Genomic DNA, 21,427 nt, shown 5'->3' with positions numbered 1-21,427 from the left:
AATTGCATTTTCGTTTTCAAAAAGGGCGAGAGGTGGGAGAGAAAGGAAACCAGAGAGAGATAGTGAATCGCCTTTCTCTCTCAAAAATAAAATAAAGTACAAACACCATCGCCTCTGTACCTTTGTTGATACAGGATCCGTGAAAGCTATAGAGCCATGGCTTCCGACTCCTTCACCGACAGAAACGCCATTTTCCGCAAGCTCAGGGCCAAGTCCGATAATAAGGTTTATTTTCGTTTAATTTTGATGGAATAGGTTGAGATCTGATGCAGATCTGATCCAGCTCTTTTTATTTGTTTTTTTTACATTTTTTTTGTTATTGAACCCTGGCTGATTTGGATATCTGCATTTCAATTTCAGATGTGTTTCGATTGCAACGCAAAGAATCCGACTTGGGCGTCCGTTCCGTATGGGATCTTCCTGTGCATTGATTGTTCGGGGGTTCATCGGAGCCTTGGCGTGCATATCAGCTTCGTGAGGTAATTCCTGTCTCCGGCTTAACTTATCTTATTTTTGTTTCTCTCCCTGAGATCAGCTTTTAGATGTTTGATTGAATGGTAGGAGTATTTGGATTCTAAATCATCTTAAAAGTAATTTTGCAAATGACCGTCTGTATCTGAGGATTTTTTTTTTTCGTAGATGTACGGTTTTGCTACGAGCTCTACAGAATAAACATCAGACCGGAAATTCATTGCTAGCATTTTGATAAGTTTTTATTTGTAGTCACATCAAAATTATCAATTTCTAATTCATCAGTTTGCTTTTCCGTGTAGAACTTCCTGATTGAACTTGATTTCTTTTCTCAGTAACATACTCCACTTGTTTAGATTCCAGACTAACTTCTCTGTACTCGCTCGGGATGGGAAAGTTATTTGGAGATGCAATAAATTGGATTATATCGTAACAATCTTAAAACTGTTTAAGTTGATTTATTGGGAAAGGAATGGAGAAATTGAGTTTGTAACTTTGTATACTTTATTTACTAATTGCCTTTTTTGCACGCATTACAGCAATATGCAGTTCAATATCATGTAAATGTGTTCAATTTTTAGAATATGACCAATAGAATACTCAGCGGGCACCGGAAAATGGAAATGAAACACCAACTCTGACAGAGAATCTAAGTTGGCTGCCAACTAAATTCCATATTCAATAGTCATTGTGAATCATGTCTGCAAACACTAACAAATAAGATTTGAGCATGAGATCATTCTCATTGATATTTTTAAATGCTAAAGAAAGCAGTATTACCTGCACCTTCTTGGTAAAGTTAAATTAGTTTGATGCCTCCACTATCTATAGCCTGTTACCTAATTGTTTATGTGTTTTAGTCTCAGTTCTTAACAACTATGGAAGTTAATGGACTGACTAATTTGAACTGTGATTTCTGATGATTAATATTATAATGACTTAATGAGAAATTTTAAAGTTCATGGGTCAGCTCTCTCTACTCTGGTAGTTGGTTAAAGAAAAAGATTTAGTGTAGCAGACTGATTCGTTGCATGGTCATTATATTGTGCATAGGATTTGGTTAATCAGTAAATGGTTGGATTATAACTGTAAATTCTTAGAAACAACAGCAGTTCAATGAGCTCTTCAGCCCATGTCATACAAGCTGCTGCACTGTTACCCTTCTGTGCGGCAAGTTTAAGCGCCCAGCCAAAACAGCTTCTTGAACTCCTTCCAAAACACTGATCTTGATACACTTGGCTTGAGTAAATAACCAATGCAAAATATATAAGGCAATACAGAACTTGGAAATTCGGTTGGTTCGCAGCATGAAGAGTTTTCTGTATTGAGGGTACATCTATTTTATCACATTTGTTTCTGAGTGAAACTGGTCCAGCAAAATCGAAAAGAATAGCCCCATTTATTGTCTAGGGTCATGTCAAGTAGCTAAGGCAACTGATTTCTGCTTGATCTTGATTTTCTTTACATATTGTAGTTTCATTTTGATCCTTGATCACAGGTCAACAAATATGGATTCTTGGACACCCGAGCAGTTAAAGTTGATGTATTTTGGCGGAAATAACCGTGCTCAAGTGTTTTTCAAACAGCATGGATGGAGTGATGGAGGAAAGATTGAGGCCAAATATACCTCAAGAGCTGCTGAGTTGTACAGACAATTACTTGCTAAAGAAGTTGCGAAGAGTAATGCAGAAGAGGCAGGCTTACCTTCCTCGCCCGTTGCTTCCCAGTCATCCCAACCTTCCAATGGATTTTCTGATGTAAAAGTTGCTGAAGAGCCCAAAGGAGGTTCTTCAAATGACACACTGAAAGAAAGCCAATCTCTGAAAAACGGAACAGCTGAGTCTTCTTCTTCCTCACCTAGGGCCTCCCAAGCAGCTTCAACAATTTTTGTCAAGAAGACTCTTGGTGCAAAGAAAACTGGAAAGTCTGGTGGACTGGGTGCTAAGAAACTCACAAGCAAGGTATGTAATTGTCTTCTTTACTGAACTTCTTGCAGTGTACCATTGAAGCGCTTCTTATAATAGGTAATTCAAATGTTTTCACAATGCAGCCTAGTGAAAGCCTTTATGAACAGAAGCCTGAAGAACCACCTGTACAAGTTTCTTCTGCCAAATCTTCAACCAGCAGCACTCCTGCAGTTGGTGCATCATTTACATCTCGATTTGAGTATACTGAAAATGGCGAACCTACTGAGATGAGTTCCGGAGGCACTCGTGTTATTAACCATGTATCAGCTCCAAAGTCGTCCAATTTCTTTGCTGAATATGGCATGGACAGTGGCTTCCCTAAGAAAAGTGGTTCAAATTCGTTAAAAGTCCAAGTAAGATCAATCTTATTCATCAACTTAAAAGTAGGATGTAAATTTGTTAACTTTGAGAGGATGCTGGGGAAACTTGTTAGTTGTTTCCTGATTCCTACACATGATTGTTTCTCTTTCGTTTGTTGGCAAATTCCTTTGTGGTCTAGTGCATATTTGACTTCTCACTGGTGGTTTCGAACTGAATACGATTACCATCTTTTGTATCTTTTCAATGTTCTTGGTCTGATCTTCAACTTTTACAACATTTCTTTTTTCGAAATGGTTTTGATTGGAAAACTTTTTGCCTTTCATTTAACTTTGCATCTCATTATCTGTTGGCTTATTCCTTTACTTTGTTTTGTCTTGCTCTTTCTTGTTTTGTTTTTGGTGCCATTGTATCATATTAAGGTTAGTTTTGCTACTAAGAGATGTTGTGGGCCTGTGGCTATGAGCATAATCCATCTGGTATCTGGCATCTTCAGGTTGAGGAGACTGACGAAGCAAGGAAGAAATTTACTAATGCAAAATCAATATCATCTGCCCAGTTCTTTGGTAATCAAACCAATGCTAAAGATATGGAGGCATCAGCTACATTGTCGAAATTCTCAGTATGTCATATACCCTATGTCTCGTATTATTCTGCTTTATTTATTTTGTCCGATGTGTAAAACAGAGGGATGGGACTCTCGTTCCAAATTTTGCTTCATTCTACTTTCCTCGTAGTCAACTGTAGATAATATTTCTGACCATTGGTGTAGCAGTTGCAAGGAGGTAAGTCAAGTAAGGTGATAAAGCCTCTATATGTTTTCTCCGGAAAACTTAATTTTTCGGAGGAAGCATTGATTGCTCTAGTTAATGATGACATTAGTACTTCGATGCATAATCAATAATTCCTATCTTCAATTCACCTCATTATACACATGCAATTGGTCTAAACATGCTCTGAATGATTCAATTGTATACCAGGGGTCATCATCAATATCTAGTGCCGATCTGTTTGGTCATGAGTCTGGTTCTCCTGTTGACATTTCCGCCGGTGAGCTCATTAATAAGCTGTCCTTCCAGGTAAGAGCTAGCAACATGCATTTTCTTACTATACTGATCTAAATCTGTTGGGAGCGCAGGTCTGTCTTATCACGTCTTGTAACCTTGAACGATACGATTGTTTGTTTTTGTTTTCACCAGGCACAACAAGATATCTCCTCTCTAAAGAATATGGCTGGAGAAACTGGGAAAAAGATAAGCTCCCTTGCGTCTTCGTTGCTAACAGATCTGCAGGACAGAATCCTCTGAAGAGTACTCCTTGCAATGTATTTTACATGAAAAACGAGTTTGTTCCATTACCTGCCCCATATTTTATGTAGTTATAAATGTAAAAAAGAGCATTACTTTGAAAAGCTGGGTCATGAGCTGTAGCAGCCCTCATGGGCTTGAGATATGTGTGCTGTTTAGTTACAGAAAATGCTTCGACAATGCTAAATGCTAAATGCTATTTTTGGGTTTATGTGATTGGATCATTTTTATTTTTGACCTTTTATTTGCTCACTTGGTGTTAAAAATGAGTTGGTTGCTTCAGACTATCACAAGAAAATTTCATTTGCTTTAGTTTACTACGTCGATTTTTCTTGTATGAATGTTAAAATTTCTTCAAGTAGTCTGAACGACATTAAACATAAAATTTGTTAGAAATTTTAACTGTGGCCAGATGCCTACAGGTGACAATGGTTTCATACGAAAGGCTATAGTTTAAACACAAGAAATTTGAGATCTATAAACATCACTTTCTATGGGGGATTTTAAGGCTACAAATTTAGTGGTGAATGTTTAAATAGTTGGTTATTGAATATCCAAAAGCATTGTTTATATTGATGGTTTTAGTAATTTGAGGCAAGTATGATTGTTTTAGTTTTCTAAAAAGAGAAGACATTCAAATAAGATGTTTATTATCGGAAATAATGATAACAGTATTTTAAATTCAAGAGCATGGGCATAAAAGTTAAATTTGCAATTTAGAACATAAATCAGAAATCATAACAAATTAACAATAGCATTAATGCATAACAAAAATTGATTTGAGAATGTGTGTTGCTAGCCAAATGATGCAGTCGATAGTTAACGTTTGAGGATAAATATTTCATACTACTATTTTAAAAGAATATTTAATGAACGAATAATGAAAAACAATAGTACTTTAAATTGTACTAATAAGTCAACAATTATCATTTTATCTGATTTAGAGCATCCGCAATGGTCGGCTAGCGATCGGCTAGCCGATTCGTCGCGCTAGCCGATCGGCTAGCCGAACCATTGCAATCGGCCAGAGCGAAATCGGCTAGCGCTTCGGCGTGGGCTGGCCGATCGCTCGTCGCTGGCCGAAGCGCTGGCCGATCGGCTAGCGCCCATTGTGGCGGCCCGATCGGCCAGCGCCGATTTTTGATTTATTTTTTTTTTTTAAAAAAACCCTATATAAACGCGATTTTCGTTTCATTTTCATTTGCACCACTTGTTTTAACGAGTTTTCTCTCTCTCTAACTTTCTGTACAAGAGCATCATCGAGCGATGAGTAACGCGGGTGGTAGCGGTGGTGGTAGTGGTGGTAGTGGTGGGGATGCTGAGGAGTACGATCAGAGGATGAACAAGGCTATGGATGCCTACATGAACCGCGGGATGAAGCGGTACATGCGTATGGTGGAACAGCAGGCGATACCTCGCCCTCCACGAGTTGTCCACCACCGAGCAGTGATTGATCGGGATCACGTAGCTGCACATCAGTGGCTGTACGACGACTACTTTTCAGAGAACCCGCGGTTTCCCGCCAACATGTTCCGGCGGCGTTTTAGAATGCGCAGGGAGTTGTTTATGCGCATCGTTGGCGCATTAGAGCGTCGATATCTGTGTTTCCGCTTCAGGCACGATGCGGCTGGCAGACCCGGCCACACCCCTATTCAAAAGTGCACGGCGGCAATCAGGCAGTTGGCCTACGGAGGCACGGCAGACATGTGGGACTCATACCTCCACATCGGGGAGTCGTCAGCCCTGAGATATCTGAAGGATTTCTGTGGGGGCGTGATCAGCATTTTCGGTGAGCAGTACCTTCGAAGACCTACTCCCGAAGATTGTCAGAATTTGATACAGATGCACGGGGAGAAGCATGGGTTCCCCGGGATGTTAGGCAGCATAGATTGTATGCATTGGGAGTGGAAGAACTGTCCGACTGCCTGGAAGGGGGCCTACACGACCGGCTACAAGTCAAAGAACCCCACGATAATCCTCGAGGCCGTAGCTGATTACCGGCTGTGGATCTGGCATGCGTATTTTGGGGTAGCCGGGTCGAACAACGACCTCAACGTCCTGAATTCGTCTCCCCTCTTCAACGAGAAGTGCTAGGGCGTCGGTCTAGCCGTCTCATTTGTAGCCAACGGCAACCGGCATGATATGGGCTACTACTTGGCGGATGGGATATACCCTCGGTGGCCGGTCTTTGTGAAGACGATCCGACAAACAAGTGATGAAAAGAAGGCCTACTTTGCGCAACGACAGGAGTCGGCGCGCAAGGACGTGGAGCGCGCATTTGGTGTGCTCCAGTCTCGATGGGCGGCAATTAAGGGTCCAACGCGTTTGTGGGATGTCGGATGCGTTTCCCAGATAATGTACGCCTGCATTATCCTTCACAACATGATCGTCGAAGACGAAGGCGTACAACTGACTAGTTGGGTCAGTGACGATGAAGCCGGTCCAAGCCACGGAACGGCCACCCCTAGTGTACGACGTGGGGTACCTCTCGATGAAGCCGGCCGCCTTCAGGAATTTGCCAACATGCGCCAAGTGGATGCTCATATTCAACTCCAAAAGGATATAATTGAAGAGTTGTGGGCACGGAGGATTGCACGACGATAGTTTTTTCCTTTATTATGCATGTAATTTTTTTTTATCTATGTAACTTTTTTAAATGCAATTAATGAATTTTCCCGTATATGTGTCGTAAATTTAATTCCGTATTTTAATTCCGTAAATGTAGTATATTTTGAATTATTTTTATTGCGGCTGGCCTATGGCTGACCTAAATCTGATGTGGCAGGTGGATTTTTTAGTGTTGCTGACGTGGCAGGGGAGAGAATGGCTGGCCTATGGCTGACCTATGGCTGGCCTAAGTACCATTGCGGATGCTCTAAGACAAAGAAATGAGCTAATTGAGTAAACTTAAATATTTTAGTAATGCATAAATCTGCTAATGTGAAACTCGACTCAAAACAATGAACAGTAATATCAAAGTCAAAATGATTTTCAGTTTCCCTCCAAACATAAAGAGGGAAAATGGCTCTAAATTTTTTACGAAACCCCCAAAACGAAAACCCCAAAATTTTCCCTCCTCTTTTTTCGAATTCCATCCAATATCACTGAAAAAATCTTCTAAATCGAAACCAATCCTTCAATTTTTCCGAAATCACATGCTAATTGAGGAACCCTAAATCTGGTCGGAGAAAACCCTAGCGCCGATGGCCGACCACGAATCTGTGTTGCTGGATGCCGAGAAAGCCGCTGAAGATGCACTTGTTAGTGATGCCCAACGCCTCAATTCGTCGCCTGCTCCCTCCGCTTCTCTTTCTCACTGGTCGAGCTCGTGGTCCAGACCCGCTGAATTCGACGAGCCACCTCAGAAATCGGCACAAGTAGCAGTCGAGTTTCCGCCTTCGAGTTCGCTGCCCAATCGTGCTATTATAGTAAGAATTTCATCTCACTCCCTCTTTTATTCTAAATAAAAAAGCAAATTATGCTTGTTTCTTCTGTTTTAGAAGGTGTTTTGTATGTTTTCTGTGTTAATTTAACTGATTTGGCATTTTCGGTGTTGAAATTTCGCAGGGAGCCGGGTTGGAAAATTTGGGCAACACCTGCTTTCTGAACTCAGTGTTGCAGTGCTTTATTCACACTGTTCCGCTTCTTCAGCCAATTCTTTCGAATGGGTATTTAATGCAGTCGACCAATAATTGTAAGTGAATTGATGCTAAATTTACTTTGTTTTGTCTTTTCATGGATAACTGTATTTGATTGTGTAATTTTCAATAATGGCCTCAGATAACAAGGAGCAATTTTCTGTGCTGAATGCAATGCGGGATCTGATTTTCCAATCGCTTGTTTCAAACACCGCCGTCTCACCTTTTGATCTTGTCAACAACTTGACTCGTATCCTCTCTAGCATTTCTTACCATCTATAGCATTCCTTCTATGTAAAATTTGTTAATAGTCTTTAGCAGTTCTTATTATCTATAGCATTTCATAACAATATTAGTCTATTGATAGCTGATGCATAATTAGTATATGACCTCTCTTATGATGGGTAAGAAAAGACAATCTGGCCTGAATTTGTTGTTTTTATATAATGTTTAGTTTTTTGTTGTTGTGATCCTTTGACTCTGTACAACTACTAGATATATCATCAAACTTTCAGAGATTCCAGCAGGAAGATGCTCACGAATTCCTCCAGTGTTTTTTGGATAGACTTGAGGGATGTTATGAACCGAAGAAAAACATAGTGCAGCAAGTATTTGGTGGTCGTCTTGTCAGCAATGTATGTGATTTACTATTAGATTCTGAATATTACCTTTTTTCCGTTATCATCCATAATTGAGTTACCTTTTATTTTCATTGTGCTATAAATCACCATAATTTTGTGAGTTTTGTAATTGCAGTTGATGTGCTGCAACTGTGGTCACTGCTCTGACACTTATGAACCATCAATTGACCTTAGTTTGGAGATTGATGATGCGGACAATCTGTTTACTGCTCTCCAATCTTTCACAAAGGTTGAAAAGATTGAAGACCCGGAGACTAAGTTTACATGTGAAAAGTGTAAAGAGCGAGTGTATGTTGAGAAGAAACTTTCCTTTGATCAGGCTCCTGACGTAGCAGTACTTCATTTGAAGCGGTTCAAAAATTATGGCAGCTTTGTTGAAAAGATTGATAAACATGTGGCATTTCCATTAGATTTGGACATGCACCCTTTCACTGGCAATGGCAATCATAATCATGTGAGTGTTCCTTGCTGCTTACCTTCTATGTATTATGTATAAGATCCCTTAAATGCATCCATAATACATGTAGTTGGGAAAAAATGTTCTCTGATGGTTCTTGAAGGAGTTGTCTTTTTCTACACTTAGTCTTGTTCTTGATGTCTGGATTTTAAACATGGCTACCTATATATTCTTTGCGTTGCTTATTCTCTTAGTTTATGTCTTTCTGAAGCTTTCCTTTTTTTGATCTTATGGGTGTTCTGCAGGAAGATCTTCAATATGTGCTCTATGCCGTTGTGGTGCACTTTGGGTTAACGCCTACATCTGGCCACTACTACTGTTTCATACGCTTATCAGCTGACATATGGTGCTGTTTTGATGATTCGAAGGTAATGCGTTAACCTATGACACACCTTATCCGAACTTTGCTTGCAGAATGCCCTCAGAGAGAAAGACCTGCTTATCTATCTACTCTCTGATTGACATTTTCCCATTCTGTAGGTTGAGCTGGTCAATGAAGCTTATGTGCTATCGCAAGAGGCCTATGTTCTGTTCTATGCAAAACATGGTACTCCATGGTTTTCAAGTTTCATTGAATCACAGAAAGAATTATTGTATTCAACTATGCGGAACACATCTCCAAAATCTGTGTTGGACAACATAGACACCTCAGTATCTCCCTATTTGGTGAACAAATTTGGCTGTGATACCAATACAGTAAGTTGTGATACTGGAATAGTGCACACGGGAGGTGATGATAATGAGATCAAGGATAGTGGAGCAGTGACGAATGAAGGTACGAGGAAAGTAAATGATCATTATCTGGAAGATTCAGTGACCCCATTGTCTAGGAGGAATGAAATTAAGAGGAAAGTAAGCATAAATGATCTAGAGGATTCAGTGGAACCATTGTCTGTGAAACCTTCAAATATGTCTATCCCCAAAGACAAAAAAGTTTCTCCAATTTTATTCGAAAAGGTTAACCATAATCAGGAGGTTAGTGTGCCCCAAAAGAGTCCAATTGATACTGAAGCAGTTTTCAGATCTCCAAGTCCTGAGATATACAGAAAAGACTCACCACCTGGTATATTCATCAATTCTTGATGCCTAATAAGAATTTTAGTACTGCTTTACAAGTGTAACAATTGATTATTGATGCTGATTTTGGGTCTTAGATGCAGGTTTCACCATTTGCCGCAGCCATCTGAGAAGTGCAGACCGTATCTCTTGCAAGAGACGACTGGAGGAGGATATGGACGATGAGAGGAAGCACGCGCGCATGTTTGTAATGAAGCACATGCCAAACTCAAGAAGTCAGCAACTAATGAATGCGCTGAGGGGTTCCAAGAGCGAACCTTCTGTCAATAGGAAGAAGGCGAGGCGACTGCCTGTCCAGTGAATCCATTCATCAACGTCCAGATCTTTAGTTTCGCTGGCTCAGGCTAACATGTAAAGCGCAACTTTGGTTTTCAGCATTCGATTCCTCAGATGATGTGTGTGAATCGTTGCTATCGATGGAGTAAGGATGTTTGGTGTATGTCCAGTTATCCATTTTTTGTGGTAAATCAGTATTAGGTTATTTTTTTCATCGTTTTGTTTGCTGTGTTATCTACTCCTATGAGGTTACATAAAGGCTGATGATATTAAAATCGAGAATGTATTATGCTTCATGAATTATTTTTCTTTAAATTGCACTCCTACTGAAGAATTTGACCCATTAACGCAAAACAAAAACTAAAGAAAAGAAAGAGACCAAAGTAAACAAAAATCTTATCACATTTGATGTTGTCGGGTGGTTGAATAACAATTTGTATGAAAATTTGGCAGATTTAATATAAACATGGATCTCAATAAAAACTGATCATACCAAAATTGGTATGACACCTAATCGAGAGGCTATTTTTGTGAACATATTTGTGATTTTTGCTAGATGGGTTGTTTTGTAAAACGTTAAATCAAACTTGTGAATTTGTATTTCATTAAATTCAACTTAAGAGATTTGATTAAGATTAAATAAATATTTATATGAAACAAATATCACCAAATCAACTCCTAAATAAATTATGAAATTCCCGCTATAATTTTAATCAAATTTGCAAAATGTTGTTAAACTATCTTTTTAAATAATTCCTACAAACTAGTACTCGTATTCTAACAAAAAATATACAGTTATCACAGTTCAGTAGACAAATCTTCATAATCTTTTTTCACACACTTTATTATTTTATCTTTTCACATACCTCCAAAAATATATTAAAATCAATTGCAAAAAATCACGGTTATATGGACAAGACTCCTAAATATTTTTCATATAGTCCATTATTTGGAATTGTTAAATATTTTCTCTAAACTAATTATGCATTTCTTAAATTTTTTCATTTATCATTTTAAATATTTCCTACAAACTAATACTCATATTCTAAACCTATAATTATTACTGTCATTGAGAAAAAAGAAAGGGGTATTACGGTTATATATTGCACTACTTATTCATACATTAAAAAAGTTCGATAAAATTGAAAAGCAAATTGGAATAAATATAATTAGACTGGTAGACAAGATTTGCTACCAATTTTTTGTTTCATTCATTGTTTTGAATTTAAAGAATGGGAAACCATGCATGTGCCAAACTAATGGACGACATAATCTGCAGCCTAAAAAAGAATAAAATTGTATGCATGTATATAAATTATTTTCCATCAACATTTTCAATAAAAACGTCGTTGAATAAATAATGTAATGACAACTAGTACTCAATAAATTTCTTACACAAATAAAAGAAGCACAATTTTATGACAGCAGAGCTTAAGCAAACCACTGCTATATACAAACAAATTTCATTGAAAATTTGAAAATTGTAATCGAACTATTGTATCATAAAATATAAAATAAAAATAATTAAATACATTCCAATACAGTCAAATAGTAGCACACTTAGATTAGATGAGGTGTGAGATCTTTAATTTGAATTCATTGACATTAATATAAGAACATGGATAGGTAACCAACTTCAATTATTGCATATGGTTTTTAATCTAAATATTAGTACCACATATCTATCTGAAGTTGCCCCACTTCTTACTTGATGATTCTCACACTATTTAATTATCTAATTATTCGATTCTCGAATCATACAGCCCACCCAAATACTCTAATTTTTCATGGCCCTAAGTCTAACGGCGCATTACACTTTCTTATGGATTGCATAAATTTCGTTTTTGAATGGCATGTGCTAGATGAATTAATTTCCCAATTGAAGAATCTAGAGTTGCCGACAATAATATTTATGTGATTACCCTTTATATCCCGCATAAGATAAAAAATTTATGGAAAAAGTGAATGTATTGAAAATTATATATATATTGCTTTAAACTTTAATATTACTAAATAAAATCAAAATCCCTTTTTTGTGAAGAAAACTCACACCCTTTGTTTAAGGGGGTTACCACAAAAAGGATACAAATTAAATCTAGTGACATAGAAAAAATTGGACGGATTCGACTAATTATATCATCACATCTACTATTACTTTGCTATATTATAGGTGATATAGTTACACTAAAAACTCATTACAAACAGCAACCGGTTCGCAGCGCAGTTGGTAGTGCGGAGCTATGGTGACCAACCTAATAATATCTTACTAAAATGAATTTTCATTTATTTTATTTTTCTAGCTTTTTTTTTAATTCCCAGATGTTGATATATAAATTACTGAATCTGAGTTTAATGATTCCCGAATCTTGATTCTCTCCTTGGAACCGACTTAATTAATTGAAGTCTCGTAAATTCAATTATGCCCCAATATAATTTGTTATATCCCTTTCAAAACGAATCTTGGAATTTAATATTGATAAGCTCAAATTGAAAATTGATCTCTACATTCAAATAAAATGAGGAGCTTGTATTTAATCTCTTTACCTCTACCCATTTGTGCCATGATAATCCATTTTATTGATATCTTAATTTTATTTTCTTTCGTAGAAACAAATAAAGACTTTCCGCTTATCTCTAACGGCATTGGATGAATAACGACATGTTTAATTGAGCAAATCATTTTGAAAACGTGGGACCAAATATGATAATAATAGCTCTCACACAAAAGGCAAAATAACAATGAGTGGTGATACATGATTGAACTTTAATTTTTTTTCCATCTACAAATTAAGATTTCCTGTATCACATGAGTTATTTTAGCATATATTTATTCTCTAATTAATTAATTAAAATAATCAGATAAAGAGTTATTTACCAATATAAATTGACTTTGATATTTTTTTTCTTCCATAGTACTCCTATTCTTTAGTTTATTCATTATGTCTTAGAATTAATACCTATATAGAGGCTTATGGATGAAATTCACACCTTTATTGAATTATATTTATGAAATTTATCTCGTGAGTTGTCCGACTTATCAAACGAATTTTCACACTTTGTTTGTGACGTCAATCATTCCATCCATGACTTATTAGACGGTTCATTCATATCATTTGCAGAGTCATTCATTCATCCTCTTTGGTCACGTTCTTCGTAGAATCCCCGTTGTTAATCAAGCAAGTTACATGTGGTAAGTGCCATAATTCAAATCTAGTTCAACGTAAATATATCTCAAAAATGAATTCATTTTATTCATAAAAATTGATTTTATTAGTACATAAAAAATGATTTATTTATCCATTTTGTCTATTAAGGTGGTGTTTAATTTCCTAGATAAAAATAATATCAAGATATAATCTAGGATTAAATTATGAGATTATTTTAATCATAAAAGGTTAGCTATGACTACACATAATTATTTATCTACAATTAAGGGTGTCTCCGGTGGTGCCCCTCCCACTAGGACCTCCACTAGCCATTCCCACAAAAACTGTCTGCCATGTCAGCATTAGCCTTTCCCATTTCACTAGGACTTCCCACTAGGACTTCCTGCAATAAAATTAATAAATTCACAATTAAAATTAAAATTTACGGAATTAAAATTTCGACATGAGCCGTATTTATAGATTTTTTTTTTCAAAAAAAAATTATTTTTCGGTGGGACGTCCGAGTGGGACATCCTACCCACGCCACAGTGGTGGACGTCAGATAGGATGTTGGGTTGAGGGGCGAGGCCATCCGATGAGCACTCGGGATGGGCGTGGGCGCCCTTCCCGCTCCCTACGGCGGACGTCTGGTCGGACGTCGCCGACGAGCGACCGGAAGGGGCGCCGGTGGAGATACCCTAAATTATCTCGTGAACTAAACACACTACATGTTTATTCTTGGATACAATCTCGAGTAACCATGAATAATACTACTACATGATTCTGCATTATTTTTATATTGTTGTAAACTTAATGACGTGGAAACAATTTTTCTGTATGGAATTATAAAATTAAAAAAGAATAAAACGGTAACGCGTCGTTTAATGCACTACCAGAATTTAGAGTGGACAAAAAATCCTCCTATATATATATACCACACAAATACTTTCACAACAGTTAAACAAAGGGAAACAAACATATACATACAACCTCTTTTTTTTTTTCAAAAAAAAATTAACAACAACAAAAAAAAGAAATCCATTGATTGATTCATCATTTCCTTGACAGATACAATCAATGGCGGCGGCGGCTGCGTATCGCGTGGAGGAGGAGCAGGTCTGGAAATGCCCCAAGCACCCCACCAAGCGGCGGCGCCACGGCGTCTGCCCCACCTGCCTCCGCGACCGCCTCATCACCCTCTGCCCCAATTGCGGCAACGTCCGCCCCTGCCCCTGCTCCGCCGCCCCCTCCTCCTCCTTCTCCGCCTCCTCCTCCTCCTCCTCCTCCTCCTCCTTCGCCGCCGAGCCCTCCTTCACCCGCTCCCGCTCCCTCGCCATCCCCTTCTTCCTCCGCTCCAACCCTAGCCGCCTCCATTCCGCCTCCTTCCTCTCCGTTTTCAGGCGAAAGGGGAAGAAGCCCGGCGACGCCAAAAGCAGCGCCGGAGACGCCGATTCGGAGAGCCACGATAAAATTGAGGATTTCGCGAGGATGATTTCGCGGTCGAGGTCGGTCGGGGTGGGCTCGTCGGCGGCAATTGGCGACGGCAGCCCCTCGTCGGGAAAGGGGAAATTCTGGAATGTGAAGGCGTTTCGGAGCTCTTCGAAGAATCACAAGGCCGCTGATATTTCCGCGTTAAACAAAGGGTGATTATTATCTTTTTTTTATTATTTTTATTTTTCCTAACTTCATTTTTTATTTGTGTGGCATACGAATTTACTATGCTGAATTTTTTGTTTTTGTTTTTGTTTTGTTTTATTTTATGTGAATGTAAATATGAGTCGATGTTAATTTGTTTGCTGGCACTATTTAATTAGTTAAGGTGTATTTTACTTCTATTAAATTTTATTTTTTAGCGCACGAATAGTTATAATGGTATAAAGTAAAATATACAGATAATTTATAACCGGAGGGAAATAGTGTACTTAATTTGTACTTATAGCCTAAAATCAAGATATAGTCTATGTACCACTTAAATTTAAACTCCCACAAAAATTTATTGTCTAGATTAGATTAGGTTACCTATAATGGACATCTAATAAAAAATACAGATAATTTATAATCGGATGGAGAGAGATTAATTTGAACTAATACTTACCTCCAAGAATCAAGATATAGTCTATATTGATATAGTCTATTTGTGGAGTGTTATATTGCTAACTCATAATTTACTTGATAGCTATAATTAAATAATAGCCATTAGATATCTAAATTAAGGGCTTAGATCATTAATCCCTAAATGTTAATACGATCAACAAAAAACGTCAATAAGGTCATATGATTAATTCCAAAAAATATCAATAGGGATATTAATGTCAATTAACTACGTATTTAGTTATAACTAACTTTTAAAAGATATCCCAAAACTTGAAATTCATAAAACATGTATCAAATTAAAGATAATTTCATAAGGATTCCAACGATATCATACATGCATACGTTCCAACGTCAAAATTTGAAAAAAAAAATTATTTTTTTTAAATTTTTTCGTACAAGCAGAAATGTCAACATACTATATAAAATATGTCAATATAAGGAATGAGTTAACATTCTTAAAACATTGTGTTGACATTCTCAAAGCATTGATTTGATATTTTCGGAACACTATATTGATATTTTCATCCAAAACCTAATTTTGAGTTTGTTTTTATCTTTTTCGATTTAATTAATAAAAACGAAAATTACACGTGGCAAATTGTAGACCACACGTTTTCTAAAATCATATGGACTTAAATTAGTTATAGTTAACAATTAAATGATGAGTTAGCAATTAACTATAATATATACCATCAAAATTTATTATCTAGATTCAGTGCAATTAATTTATTGGTTTACTTTGTTATTTAAACAAATACAACAATGTCTTTTCGAAATTCATTATAAATTAGCTCATAAAAAATACTCCCCAATATTCAAGTATAAGCCTATAAGGGCATGATTTTGTGATTGGGCCTATGTTACTATTTGTCGTGCATAATATGGATCGAGTAAATCGAAATCAATCTTCTTTGAGCTACACAAAATATTACTGGGCTTTAAAAATAATATAAATCAGAAATGAGTTAGGAAGGCCCAGGGAGGATGATATGATTAATAATCTTAAGTTGGAATTCAACCTGTATAATTATGGGATTTTAGATCACGAGATGAGATCAATTTAGATCTCATTTAGATTTGGAAATAAAAAGATACAATATGCACATTTAGAAGCAATGCAAATCACTCCATTTTGTCTCCATTTTACTTAAACTTGTTAATACTTTGTTTTTTTAATTAATATTCAGAATTATATGGAATTATCACATGACAATACTCATTTTAATTAATAACTTTCTAAGCACTTTTATAAATTATGTCACGGACTCATGAGACAAATAGCCCCGAATTAATTACTGAACTCAAATACGTCATGAACCAAAGTATACATGATTTTTTTTTTATAAATGATTCGTTATTTTTTATGTAATTTTAAAATATTTAGTTGTTGAAGTGATTTAAAATTGAATTGCCAATTCATCACACAATAATGTGCACAAGGCATGTAATTTTTTAAATGGTTTAGTCATTTAGTTAACATGTTTGTAAAACTAATGTGTCAACATAAATTATGCATGTGTGAGTGTGTAGAATACCACTAGTAGAAATTGTAATTTAGAAGAGGCCAAGATGGAAAGATTGCACCTCATAGTCAAAAGTTATTCTATAAGAATTCATAATTTACATATATTGTGATGATCATCATTTAGAAGAGGAAAGTATTGCACCTTTTTAACAAATCCGACGTCGTTTAACATGTCATTGTTCTTTTTAAGGGGAATTTATCAAAAGTATTATGTAACTTGTGTGGAATAACACAAATCTAAACAAAAAAAGGTCATATTTCACTACATTTGTTTCTTATATGCGATATTTTTTGTCTCAAAAAGAAGTAAAACCAAATGAAATTGGATACAAATTCATCGACATTGATTTGTAGATATCGGTTGACTCCAAACTTTTCCCTACCATAGTCTTCTCACACACACACTTTCCACCATTGACCCAACACCCCAATACACACGGACTGAAAATAAAATAATATTTTAAAATATGAATAAATATAAAGCATAATAAAATGGATGGACATTGTTCTCTCCTATAACTAAAAAACATAAAAACTTAGGCACTACCAATAATGCATGGAATCGGAACAATGTACCAACTCAATTATCTTTTTCCTCAATTAACAAATTCCCATTCAAGTGAAGGAAATTAAATAAAATCTAAAAAGGTAACGAATTTCCTCATAGATTCTTTTACAATTTACCACATTAGTAAAACGAGATTTAAATTTTTTCACATATAAAATTTTGTCATACGGCAAATCCCCATTAATTAATCATTGCTATATCCAAATTTATCTACTGTAGAGCACTCATAAAATAAAGACAAAACGAAAGACGCATTAGTTTGATTAAAAATAATAATTGTGCGATAAGACCGAAGCAAGAATGTGTAGCACATGATAATGAAAGGCAATAAAGAAAGTATTAGGAAAGTTAATATAATTAAGATGAAAAAGAAAAAGGAAAGAAGGAGGTCGGTTCCTTGCAGCCAACGTATCTCCAGGTTCAGCCTCGGAGCTAGGTTCGGACTTTGTTTATGTAAGAAGATAATCACGAACCTCCTCACCATTTACAATTTCAGTACAATTACAAACGAGTCTCTCTCTTCTCTTCTCTTCTCACCGCCTCCACTCTCTCTCTCACAGCCACCTTTCAATTGATCAATGGCGATTGATAATCAAGAAGCTGCTGCTCGTGAAATCAAGCCGAAGAAGATGGTACTAAAGCTGAATGTTTGTATCGACTTTTCGCCTTTTTGTTTGATTCCACATTTTGTTTGTGAAAAAGATTGGCTTTTTAACGATTCTTTTTGTTTTTTTAGGGGCCGAATGAGGAGAAAAATGTGTGGCCGCCATGGCTGAAGTCGCTGCTGAAGGAGAATTTCTTCGTCCAATGCGAATTCCACGCGGATTCTCACAAGAGCGAATGCAATATGTATTGCTTGGATTGTATGAATGGCCCTCTCTGTTCCCTCTGTCTGAATTCTCACAAGGATCATCGCGTGATTCAGGTTGGTTTTCTTTTTTTTTCCTAATTGGTTTTTCAATTCAATGGCGGAATTGGATTTTTAACGGCGGAATTGGATTTGCAGATAAGGAGATCGTCGTATCATGATGTGATCAGAGTGTCGGAGATTCAAATGTATTTGGACATCAGCTCGGTTCAGACATACGTAATCAACAGCGCGAAAGTTGTTTTCTTGAACGAGAGGCCTCAGCCGCGGCCGGGAAAGGGCGTCACCAACACCTGCCACGTCTGCCACCGCAGCCTCCTCGACTCCTTCAAATTCTGCTCTCTTGGTTGCAAGGTACTACTAAATTATTGAATTTGAATTGAATTTGGGTTTAATTTGAATTTGATGTGTGATTGGTTACTGAATTTGGATTTTAATTTTTAATTTTTTGTAGATTGTTGGGACGACGTCGTTGAGGAAGAACAAGCAGTGGCCGGGGAAGAGGATTAGCGCGGCCGCGGCGGTGTCGGAATCGGATGAGTCGAGCAGCAGCCACGGCCAGAGCTTTACGCCGTCGACGCCGCCGCCATCCGCCGTCAATTACCGGAATGCGAAGCGGAGGAAGGGAATTCCCCATAGAGCCCCTATGGGTGGAGTCACTATGGAGATGTAGTGGAATAATAATGCTCTTTTAGTATGTGAATGGTTAAAGTTAAAACCCTCCAAAAATAAATAAGGTACCAAAAAAAAGAGGGGTTATGGTTATCTGATTAATCATGATCTAATGCAATTACTGAAATAGTCTCTTGCCTGCATTGTAATTTGTTCATAGAAGCAGGTTGCATATAGGGGGAAATGGGAAATAATTAGAAGGGTAGAATTGGAAGAGATGCATATTTTGTATACTCTAGTTTTGTTTTTGGCTTTGGTTTTATAATGTGGTTTTGAAGTTTCCTATGTTTTCTACTCCTCTCTTTGTGTTTCTTGGAAGTCATGTGCAAAATTGTATATATGCCTATATTGAGTTAAACTAATGTAATTTTGGCGTTAGATTTTCCCTATTCCTTTTTAGTAATTCACATGATTTCAAGTGGCAAAATGTGAATGGGCAAGCATGGTCATTCTCATTGTAATTTCAAAGAGTCAAAGTCGCAATTGAAAAGCAATAATTCAAGAATGAATGAATAAAAAATTAATTGGGCAACCAGATTTGATCTTTGCAATGGTGGTTATCTAGGAATGAATGTTTTGACTAAAATTAAAAGGGAGTGGGGCAATGGCCGGCCGAGTTTGAAGAGGTCAGACCAATGGAGTTTCCACGGTGGGTCTAGAGTGTTTTGGAATCAGTGGGATTCTTTCTTGGTGGAGGGGTTGGGCTACCTGTGGGGCTATGGCGTTTCTAGACCGTTTGATTGATTTCAACGGCGGAGATGGAATTGGTAGGCTTCTTTGCCTACTTTTATCTTTGTTTCGTGTTTCTCTTTCACATATTTAATTCTTTGTCTAACACATTGACAATGCGTTAAACGAGTTGCTCCAATTTCGTCTCGAAGAAATTTTGGTTTAATTTCCATCGAGATATGGCTATATTTACATTTTGAGGCTCTAATCTTTATTGATGCACATTTGTAGTTTTTATATTTTAAAATGCATTTCTGGTCTTTATACTTTACAGCTTGCTCGTTTAAACTATTTTTGCAGTTTTCGAATGCTTTTTTTTTTGACAAAAATGCCTTTGAATCTAAGGGACATTTTTGTATATTTCTTCTCTAATTACAGCCATTTTATGCATGATTTTGATTCTTTTTCTACCCTTTTGCGTTTGAAATTTTTGGGATTTTAAAATTTTTTATTTATTGATTTTTGCTTTTTTATCACTTCAAAAGAAACGGATAACTATATTTTGGTGGTGGGGATAGACATAATTTGATTTTATTGTTTTGTTAGCATGATTTTTTTATTGAATCATATAGTAGTATTTAATTCATGGTGTGATGAGATTTTTATTTATTTATTTTTATGGGAAAAGTTATACTAAGTGGGTAGTGCTTATCTACTCATCGATTCCATTTTAAGAAGTTACTGGCATTGTTTCACATTATGTGAATACAAATCTATACATATATAAAAGACGAGTTTTGAGTCGTTTTTAAAAATTTATGAATTCTGAGTATAGATTTGAATATTTATAAATATAGGGTGAAATATGAAAATATTGATGTGAATTTAGTTTCTAATAATGATGACAATTTATTTATTGTTTAAGCATAATTCAAACATACTGAGTCAATACCGTCACGACTCTATTTAAAAAAAGGAGTTACTACCGTTACAAACTTAGATTGATATGTTATTATTATAGTAGTACTTATAATTATCAAATTTGGTAGATACTAACATTTTATGTTATAATAATTCCAAAAGGCATCACATTTTGAATTTTAAATTTAAAGCTTTTATGATTGTGTCAATAGCCTGTTCTCAACTAAAAAATACTACTACATGATTTTCACTACAGTTACAAACTTAAATTGATACATGAATATTTATATTTATTATAATACATCTATACATATATAAAAGGCGAGTTTTGACCTTCTTTTAAAATATTAATAAGTTTTGTCCTTAACTTGAAATATTTATAAGTTATAACCTCAATTTGAATATTTATGTTTTGAGCTCTAATATAGTCATTTTTTAAAATGAAGTTTAGATTATTAATTCAATTTTTAATTTTCGTAAATATGCACGGTAAGAAATTTTAGCAGTTACTGTTATAATATATTAATACACATTATGGTGTTCCAAAGCATCAATAGGATATTATGGTGTTCTAAAGCATCAATAGAATAATCGTATTAGTTTCATTTTCTTAATCCATTATTAATTAATTAATTATCTTTAATGACATTATTATATAGTTAGATTGGCCAGCCGTTCTTAAAAAACGCTTGCCATGTTGGTATCTAATCATACCATTTAATTAGGATTAATTTGATAGATTATTATCGGAAGTTACTTTGTTGACTTACAATTTACAAATTAGTTGTTGCTATAAGATTTTTCCTATCCAA

At 36.1% G+C, this 21,427-nt stretch overlaps 4 protein-coding genes across 6 annotated transcripts; all 4 read left to right on the top strand.

Annotated features, from left to right (window-relative positions):
• On the top strand, nucleotides 1–4,274 carry LOC125195638 (putative ADP-ribosylation factor GTPase-activating protein AGD8). Its single transcript, XM_048093769.2, has 7 exons — nucleotides 1–225; nucleotides 361–479; nucleotides 1,970–2,432; nucleotides 2,522–2,791; nucleotides 3,253–3,378; nucleotides 3,737–3,835; nucleotides 3,956–4,274. The coding sequence occupies exons 1-7, from the start codon at nucleotides 157–159 to the stop codon at nucleotides 4,061–4,063; spliced, it is 1,254 nt and encodes a 417-aa protein (XP_047949726.2). The 5' UTR covers nucleotides 1–156; the 3' UTR covers nucleotides 4,064–4,274.
• A 2,789-nt stretch (nucleotides 4,275–7,063) lies between these two features.
• On the top strand, nucleotides 7,064–10,452 carry LOC125192443 (ubiquitin carboxyl-terminal hydrolase 20-like). 2 transcript variants are annotated; one of them, XM_048090013.2, is made up of 8 exons: nucleotides 7,064–7,491; nucleotides 7,631–7,757; nucleotides 7,844–7,951; nucleotides 8,197–8,336; nucleotides 8,458–8,796; nucleotides 9,045–9,167; nucleotides 9,280–9,862; nucleotides 9,960–10,452. In XM_048090013.2, exons 1-8 carry the CDS (start codon nucleotides 7,267–7,269, stop codon nucleotides 10,175–10,177), a joined length of 1,863 nt encoding a protein of 620 aa, XP_047945970.1. In that variant the 5' UTR covers nucleotides 7,064–7,266; the 3' UTR covers nucleotides 10,178–10,452. The 2 variants fall into 2 exon arrangements, with proteins under 2 accessions (XP_047945970.1, XP_047945969.1); XM_048090012.2 differs by having other exon boundaries at nucleotides 7,066–7,491; nucleotides 9,954–10,452.
• Nucleotides 10,453–14,245: 3,793 nt separating this feature from the next.
• On the top strand, nucleotides 14,246–15,122 carry LOC125196380 (uncharacterized). Its single transcript, XM_048094871.2, has one exon. It carries the CDS (start codon nucleotides 14,376–14,378, stop codon nucleotides 14,943–14,945), a length of 570 nt encoding a protein of 189 aa, XP_047950828.1. The 5' UTR covers nucleotides 14,246–14,375; the 3' UTR covers nucleotides 14,946–15,122.
• A 2,838-nt stretch (nucleotides 15,123–17,960) lies between these two features.
• Nucleotides 17,961–19,414, top strand: LOC125193770 (protein RGF1 INDUCIBLE TRANSCRIPTION FACTOR 1-like). Of its 2 annotated transcripts, none has more exons than XM_048091645.2 (4): nucleotides 17,961–18,117; nucleotides 18,222–18,410; nucleotides 18,492–18,707; nucleotides 18,808–19,414. In XM_048091645.2, the coding sequence occupies exons 1-4, from the start codon at nucleotides 18,064–18,066 to the stop codon at nucleotides 19,024–19,026; spliced, it is 678 nt and encodes a 225-aa protein (XP_047947602.1). In that variant the 5' UTR covers nucleotides 17,961–18,063; the 3' UTR covers nucleotides 19,027–19,414. The 2 variants fall into 2 exon arrangements, with proteins under 2 accessions (XP_047947602.1, XP_047947601.1); XM_048091644.2 differs by having other exon boundaries at nucleotides 17,967–18,132.
• The last annotated feature ends 2,013 nt before the right edge of the window (nucleotides 19,415–21,427 follow it).

The sequence above is a fragment of the Salvia hispanica genome, chromosome 4, assembly GCF_029641045.1.
Source record: "Salvia hispanica isolate PSC_SH4W2 chromosome 4, Shi_PSC_v1, whole genome shotgun sequence".
Taxonomy (NCBI): Eukaryota; Viridiplantae; Streptophyta; class Magnoliopsida; order Lamiales; family Lamiaceae; genus Salvia; species Salvia hispanica.
The sequence above is the reverse complement of the archived record's forward strand: the minus strand, read 5'-3'. Positions and strand labels throughout refer to the sequence as shown.